The sequence below is a fragment of the Parasteatoda tepidariorum genome, chromosome 3 (genome assembly GCF_982258835.1).
Source record: "Parasteatoda tepidariorum strain Cologne lab strain chromosome 3, Ptep-v5.0, whole genome shotgun sequence".
NCBI classification, from domain to species: domain Eukaryota; kingdom Metazoa; phylum Arthropoda; class Arachnida; order Araneae; family Theridiidae; genus Parasteatoda; species Parasteatoda tepidariorum.
Window position 1 is genome coordinate 99,312,559 of NC_141757.1, and position 8,973 is coordinate 99,321,531.

Sequence of the window (8,973 nt, forward strand, 5' to 3'; positions counted from 1 at the left end):
AAAAGTGAAACGGATTTTATTCTAAATGGCGTAATTCGAAGCTTTTTCCAAAATGCGAGAAATTGGTGAATTTTGAAATTGATTTATAGAATGCGCGAATTTCTCGCGGTAATAATTTTTTAATGCGAGAAAAGAAAAAGATATGTGAGATTCTCGCGCGGTAGTGAAAACACTGATATATTTGAAATTAAAGCTTTAACTTGTTTTTGAAATTTCTTTTTTTAACCTTGATTTAATTAACAAAAATTTAAAATAAAGTAATTACAATCAAACAAAACCTGGTCTTTACTACAGAGTAGATCTTTTTATTGCACAGAACCTTGTGCCTTACAAGATAAATAAAAATTGTGAATCAATTTGACATTGATAAACAAGCAATGCTATGAATATTGACTGGCAAATGAATATACATGATATGATATACAATACTATATCCATATTCAAATGAAGAGAAAAAAACTTCGTTATATACTTTTTCATACAGTTGATAATTCTGAGAAATGGCAAAAATGGACATTTGAAGGAAAAACTAAGTTTTTTAAAAGTCAAAAAAAAGTTCATTTTACATTATGTTTTCCCTTTTAAAAAAAATTACTCTTTTATCAAACAATAGAATAACTATGTATTTAATTACATTAACTAGTCATGTTATTGACAAATTTTTAGGTTCTTACAAATACTTAATAAATGAATGTTATAAAATTTTGGTTTAAGCCTTTCATTCAATTTACATTATTGCTTTTTCAATTTGATTCAAAAGATCACAGGTAACCAAAACTGACATATATATATATATATATATATATATATATATATATATATATATATATATATATTTAATTAAAATAGTACACAATAAACTAAAAAATATTTTATTTTACAAGTTTTATAAATCCCAGATTATAATTGGAAAAAAGAAGAGAAAAATCTATTTATATTTTTGAAGTTTCTTCGTTATCTTGTAGTGTTTTCTTAACTGTTTCACCCTTGGAAGCCATGATATCTTCAATATTCCTAAAAGGTAAAGAACATCTATGATAAACAAAAAATTCTTACAGGCAAAATAAAAGGTAAATAATAATTTTAAAAAAATTTTTTTAAAATGTTAATAAATTGATGAGGATTCAACAATATGAACTAAAAATATTCTTGTTAAAAAAATTTATAAAAATTATGAATTTCTTTAAATTGAAAACTAGCAAAAAAATATAACGGAATCATGTTTATTTAATAATTTCTCCTGTAAGAAGCAGATTCATTTAGTAATTTCAAATAATAAATAATTTAAATAGAATTTTAAAAAAATTACCAATGATCACAAAGGTTTAACTTCAAAGATCACCAAATTTTTAAGTTTCATCAGAATTAGTGAGCTGTTTGTTGTTGATGATGAATAATGCATCTTGGAATGTTGTTTCTTTTGGTTTTACAAAAAACTCAACGAGGGAAATTTGTTACTTAAATAAAGTCCATAGTAATTATTGTAGTTTATAGAAATATTGCGACAAAGTTTATTTTAGACTAGTCCTGAATAGATATGTTAATTCCTTTTCAAAAATGGAAAATTCTTAAAAAGATGTGTTCAATTTTATAATGAGATGGTTTTAAAAGGGCAAGTCACAGATGAAAGAATAATAAAGGATACTCATAATTCAAAATTATTGGCGAACATGACTTTCATGGTAAGCCTTCCACAGACTTATTATTAATATGCTAGCAGTTACAAATAGAAGATTCTATATTTAGAATTTGATTTTCACTTACCGTAAACTGGGGCGAGTCTACCCATTTTTTCAGTTTGTCAACTTTCAAGTGGTCAAACGTTTGTAAATATTAAAGTAAAAAGGCTTTTAATAGGTGTTTCGGAATCGCTATTTATCCCTCTTTAAAGCTGTGAAATCGATTTTAAAAAATATTAACAATTACGCTGCTACTGTATATTTTTATAGAACTGCTGACAAATCTCTCGTATGGGGCGAGTCTACCCATTCTACTAAAATGAATGTTAACATTGTAAATAATCAAATTTTACTATTAAATTGTTATTTTAGTTACTATATAGGATATTTATGAAGTAAAATTCGTAACTTTATTATATATTCCATTTTTTTTTATTCATAAAATAACACAAATTGAGTATTTGATCGATTATCACATTTTGATCACAGTTTTGTTTTTATAATCATTAACATTATAAAATAACATTTTTTTCTGATTATTGTTGATAAAAATAAATTAAAATTAATATAAATTTACAATTAAATAATTAATAAATAATAATAATTAAAGATTATTAACAAAATCGAAATTCAAACATTGGGAATCATGAAAAATCCTTTTCCCATTCTTTTGGGAGGTAATAATAATTTTTAAATAATAATTTATTTAACTTGCATTAAATAAAAAAAGTTAATTTTGTAATATAAAAATTGAAGAAATAGGTAAAATAAACATATTTTATATTTACATTTATATTTAACCTATAAATTTTCTTATTAATGACAAATTTATCAATGCAGAATTAAAATAATATACTCAAATTCATTTAAAATGACTTAATTTTAATATAAACAAAGTTCTAAATTATATTATTATGCTTTATTAAAACTAAATACGAATGGGTAGACTCGCCCCGCGAATTCTGGCTTTTTGTTTACAACAGCAAAACTTACATTCTTTTTGGGTTTTTTTCATATAAAATTAATGTAATCTTAGTCTTAGATAAGTTTATCACTTAACCAAAGTGAAAATAGTAATAATAATAATATACTTACGGAGCACCAACTAAAAGTTTGCTGATTTTCAATACAAATCTCTCAAAAGACGTTTGAACAGGTCAGTTAAAAAGACACCAAATAAATAAAAACGGATCAAACTACTACAGCGCCATCTTCCTTAGAGTCTGAACTAAGTCCTCCGTCGGTAAATTTTTTTTTATTTGCAATTTAAAATAGTGAAAATTAAATAAAACTAAAATGGGTAGACTCGCCCCGGTTTACGGTACCTGTATCTTCCTTGAAAACTGCTTTTTATTGAGAACAGGATTAAAGGATAAAATAAATATTTAGGAACCAAAGAAAATTAAAATGCTAAGAAATATGTAATGCATGATAGTCAGCATGAAATAATTCGGGTTTAAGAAAATTCTATTTGAATTTGTTTGATAAAACAACTTACATTGTACTATGATATAATAGATGCTGAATAATGTGTTTACTTTGAAAATCAAAACTTCCCTGAAATATGTTAAATTTTCTGTTTATTTTCTTGTAAGTTGAAAATGATTCTGAAAAGTTCACGAACTACGCCAACAATAAAATAATGTTACTGTGATACTGCCGTGCAATTCAAGAAACAATGTGTTTCATGATTGATTCTGAGAAAAGACGCTTGACAACTATTTTCTTTTTATCGATAATGCAATTTAAATTATTTGCAATTTAAAATAGTGAAAATTAAATAAAACTAAAATGGGTAGACTCGCCCCGGTTTACGGTACCTGTATCTTCCTTGAAAACTGCTTTTTATTGAGAACAGGATTAAAGGATAAAATAAATATTTAGGAACCAAAGAAAATTAAAATGCTAAGAAATATGTAATGCATGATAGTCAGCATGAAATAATTCGGGTTTAAGAAAATTCTATTTGAATTTGTTTGATAAAACAACTTACATTGTACTATGATATAATAGATGCTGAATAATGTGTTTACTTTGAAAATCAAAACTTCCCTGAAATATGTTAAATTTTCTGTTTATTTTCTTGTAAGTTGAAAATGATTCTGAAAAGTTCACGAACTACGCCAACAATAAAATAACGTTACTGTGATACTGCCGTGCAATTCAAGAAACAATGTGTTTCATGATTGATTCTGAGAAAAGACGCTTGACAACTATTTTCTTTTTATCGATAATGCTATAAACGCTAAAATAGAATTTCAGAAAAATGCTACAAATTTTTTTTTTTTTGCAAAGATGCCAAATACATTTCCATACTAGTAGTTATTCATGCCAAATACAGAAAAATCTCAATTTTGAATTTTTTGTCGTTTATGTTGATTTTTCAATTGCAAGGCAGGATAGGTATTTACAATAAAACACTTTTTTTTTCCATTTTTGTATTAATTAACAGTTGGAATAAAGGTTTCTGAAGAAAAAATATAATCACAAGTAAGACTTCATAGACTTACTTGTGATTCTTTTTCTTTTTATTTGATTTTTTTAAAACTAACTATCACATATTTGTGTTGAAAGTGTTTAAGATAGAAAATTTTATTTCAAGGTGATCCTAGTAACAATTAATATTCTTTATTTTTTATTATCTAGTAAAATAGTTATTTTGGAAGAAAAAAATATTTGATAAGATAAGGCAAGTGTATTTTAAAAGTGAAATTAACTCTCAATAATTTAAATGAAATAATTATAATTTATTTAAAAAATAAACAATTGACAAAATTATTTAAGTAAAAATGTGACAACATGATTTGTTGATTTCCAGAAATTTTGACTAATGACAAAAAAAAAAAAAATTTAAAAAAAATCGCTTAAAATTAGGAAAACATTTTTAAATAAATATTACAACAGATACTTTAAAAGGTTTTAAACAAAACAAAAAAAAATTTTTTTGAGCCTATGTTATTAAGTGAAGTCCCAGAGAATCAATGTCTAGGCCAAATTAATAGTGTTTGGTACATCTGAACAGCAGCAGAAGAAACAATTAAAAAAAAAAAAAGCGATTTTGAAAAGTGAACCCATAATTTTTTAAAATTTTATCTAGTTAAGCAAACTGGTATTTTCATGTGGCTACCATTAGCAATTTTTGCTAACAGGTAGCGATGTGGAAAAAATCCCTTTTTTTTTCAGATCGCAGCTAATAACGGAAGACACTGGTATATATGAATGAAGAAAAGTTTAGTTAAAGGATCTTACTTCATAGCTTTTAAATTCGGAAACCATCCTAAATTATCAGCAATCAAATGATTTTCTTCACATTTGTCGCACCTTACAATCACTACACCCTTAGTATAAGCAATTTTTGAAATGTGTTTTTCGACTCTAGTATTGCATATTTTGCATGTAAAGGCAAGGAACAGTTTCGGAGTTATTTTGCCGAGTGTTTTCTCTGATGAATCTGGTGAATGTTCATAAGCAGAATTTGAACAATAAAATTGTTTTGTAGTTTTTACATGAAATGGTAATTGGAGAGATGTGCAATCATTGTGAAAAGATATCAAATGTCGACTTAGCAAATGTGTTTTATGATGGTACTGCTTTGGCTTTAAAGTGATTCTGGTAATATTTTGAAATAATCTAAGGCGCTTTAGCATGTTTAGTTTTAATTATAAGCTATGTTCAAAAATATTGAATGAAAAAGTTATTATTGCATCACTTTGTTTATTTACTAGAATACGAGTCCGTTTTTAACTGCCTATTTCTGCTAAATTCAAAGTTAAGAGAAATTGAAAGAACTTGCCTCTAAATTTGCTCAGTTAGAAACTATGTCATTTTGAGGACACATTTTATTACTCAGTTGGAGACTTATCATTTTTTGAACATGATTCATTCAGGGCACAGTAGAATAAATTTAATAATTATTTTGCATCGACAGAGTATTTTTTAAAGGAAAATGCTGGATTCAAACAATGATGATTTTAAAGTCTTTGATTTTTCAGTTTTCGTTTGACTTATTAAATCCTCCCCCTGCAAAAAAAAAAAAAAAATAAATAAATAAATAAACCGCATTTTTAAACTTTCATTTCTATTTGATCGCTTTCAATCAATCTGAAACTAAATAGTTCAAAATCGTGTAATAATTTGTATATCTAACTCATGACAGCAAACAATTACTCTGACTTAACTATTTTACAGATTCGCGATCGCAACGAACTGTAGGGGGCGTTGTTGTATGAGACGGATACCTGCGATTTCCATATGGACAGTGATTCAGTTACTCTAGAGACGTCTTTAAAGTAGCACGTAGCATTGCAACGTTCCATCTTTATTGTGGCTAATTAAATTTAAAAAAGAAAAATATTTGGTATTCTTTCTTATGCAAGCGAAAACAAAATGGTATCTCTTTTTGATAGAGAAGGAATATCCAAAACACATCGGAAAAATATTTGTACATTAACAGAAAAAAATATGTATATTCTTATAAGAGTTAAAACCTAATGCCCGAGAAATGGTTTTACTAAATTTAATGATATAACATGAAAGGCCCATTTAAACTTTACATTCTATAGTTTTAAGAATCATATTACTTCAAAAATTAAAATGAACAGAAAGTATTCATAAACCTTATAATTTCATGAAATTTAATTTTGTAAAAAAAAGTTTTTTGACAAAAATTTTTATCAAAAAATTTCAAGTTTCAATAAAAAACATTATTTAGAAACTAAGAAAGGTAAAATAAAGAATGCTGACGAAACAAAAACAAAAAAACAATTCTTTTTTGTCGCCATTTTTAGTGCTACGAAAATTCGTCTTTGGGATTTGCCAAAAACAAAACAAGATGCAATTCAATTTTTTCGGGAGGAAAATATTTTACCGAAAAAACGAAAATGTAACAATTCCCACAACATGAAACTTCATCTTGGTAAACGTATGTTTTGGAAATGTTATTTCTTTTGGAATCTTATTTATCAGAGTTCATATGGCGATATGATTGTTTTGAATCTATGCTAAACTCTGTATCGGCTAATTTTCCACCGAAATCCGACTGACTACTTTGATTTTAAATAAAGTGTTTTATTTTATGATTTGTCGCAAAAATTTTAAGTGTAGATTGGTGGCACTGAAAAACCGCCAAATCTGTAGCGGCGGTTGGCGTTAATACGTAAGTACCGAATTTTTATTCCATACTTTTCTGAATCATATTACAAGACATTAGAATATACAAGAAGTATACATAAGCACATAATGTTATACCATTTAATTTTTCAAAAAAAGTATTTTGACAACAATTTTTTATCAAAAAATTATAAACTAAAAAACGGTTAGCATAAGTAGACAACGTCTCCAGATTAATATTTTTTAAGGTTATCTGAAACCACGTATTTGATTTGTTTAAAGTTATGCTTTTAAAACGTGTTACTATAAAACTTAATAATTTAAAAATGAACGCTAATTGAAAAAAAAATTAAGTTTCGAAATTAAAAGCAAAATTAAAGGAGAAATGTTACCCATTTCGTTTAAGAGAGCCTAAAATATCGGCAACTGTTATTGAAGCCAATGATGTTAACTGAATTTTGTTAATAAGTACTAAATTGAAATTTAAAAAAATTGCCTAAGAACAAAAAAGAAAACTTAATAGAGAAAATGTACTTATTCGTTACGGGATACTGTAAAAATTCGCCATTCTCTTATGGTCACCAATCATGAATAATTTTAGTAATGGGCACTTCTGGCATCATAGTAATTGGTGTAATTTTAATAGGTATAAAATATTCTCTTACATGGGTAGAACGTATTTTAGAGTAAATTTAGTGTCGAATAAAGTTGTATAATCACTGTACACTTTTATTATACAATTATTAAATAGATAGACAAGTAAAGGAGAAATAAGCTTGACTGTGGTAAATTTTAAATATTATGAGTTGCCTGGAGCAACACTATTATACCAGATAATACTGAATATGGTTAATCTTTATTTTGATAGGATGGACTGTTAAAACTGTGTTTTTGCTTAATCCAATGAAGTGAAGTAAACGAGATGGGTAACAAAAAATAATAATTGTTAAAAAAAGGGAAACAATGGAATCATTTTAACTTTAATATATAGTCGGTATTTGTCTGAAAGTTTTTTGCATGACTTTGTGGAGGTGTTCAATACTGATTAGTTGATGCTTTTTTCACCCCGTACAAAGAACGGGTAATTAGCTAGTATAAAATAAAATATAAAAAATCTTATTGTGATTGAGCTCTTTTTTATGCTTTTGTTTTATTTATTGAATTATAGATTTTTAAAGCGTCATTTTGGAGCAATTTCAAATCTGATTCTGATCGCAAAATGCTTAAAAATATAGTTCTAAATTGATTGCAATTTTTTTCAAAAGTTTCACGTTTTATTTTAGGAACATTGTAATTTTCATTACTATGTATTTTTTGTCAAGTTGATTTGATAGCAAGTTTATATGGTCTTTAAAAATTGCAAATAGAATATCGTTTCTGAGCATCTTTTGGACTTCATCACATCATCCCTAGCAAAAATTTTACTTTGGCTCCAGTTGCTCTCAAAATTGGCTAAATATGGGTCCCATAAGAACATGCAGCGAAGGACCTACATTGTGATGTCTAGATTTTTTAATATTGGTCCTAGAATAACTTTCAATTGGAACAAGATTCATTTCCATCTAGGACCAATATTGAAAAATCTAGACATCCCAATGTTTACCCAACATTATAAATCCATAAAGACCAACGTAGAAAATGATATTGGTCCATTATTGAAAGTCATTCTAGGACCAATATTGAAAAATCTAGACATCCCAATGTTTACCCAACATTATAAATCCATAAAGACCAACGTAGAAAAGGATATTGGTCCATTATTGAAAGTCATTCTAGGACCAATATTGAAAAATTTAGACATCCCAATGTTTACCCAACATTATAAATCTATAAAGGACCTACGTAGAAAATGATATTGGTCCATTATTGAAAGTCATTCTAGGACCAATATTGAAAAATCTAGACATCCCAATGTTTACCCAACATTATAAATCCATAAAGACCAACGTAGAAAAGGATATTGGTCCATTATTGAAAGTCATTCTAGGACCAATATTGAAAAATCTAGACATCCCAATGTTTACCCAACATTATAAATCTATAAAGGACCTACGTAGAAAATGATATTGGTCCATTATTGAAAGTCATTCTAGGACCAATATTGAAAAATCTAGACATCCTAATGTTTACCCAACATTATAAATCTATAAAGGACCTACGTAGAAAAGGATATTGGTCCATCATT

The 8,973-nt window shown here is 26.7% G+C and overlaps 1 protein-coding gene across 1 annotated transcript; it reads right to left on the reverse strand.

The window, feature by feature from the left end:
• Positions 1–856: 856 nt before the first annotated feature.
• LOC147814102 (uncharacterized) lies at positions 857–5,433 on the reverse strand. Its single transcript, XM_087159839.1, has 2 exons — positions 4,929–5,433; positions 857–1,014 (listed from the first exon to the last, which is right to left on the reverse strand). The coding sequence occupies exons 1-2, from the start codon at positions 5,324–5,326 to the stop codon at positions 933–935; spliced, it is 480 nt and encodes a 159-aa protein (XP_087015965.1). The 5' UTR covers positions 5,327–5,433; the 3' UTR covers positions 857–932.
• Positions 5,434–8,973: the final 3,540 nt, after the last annotated feature.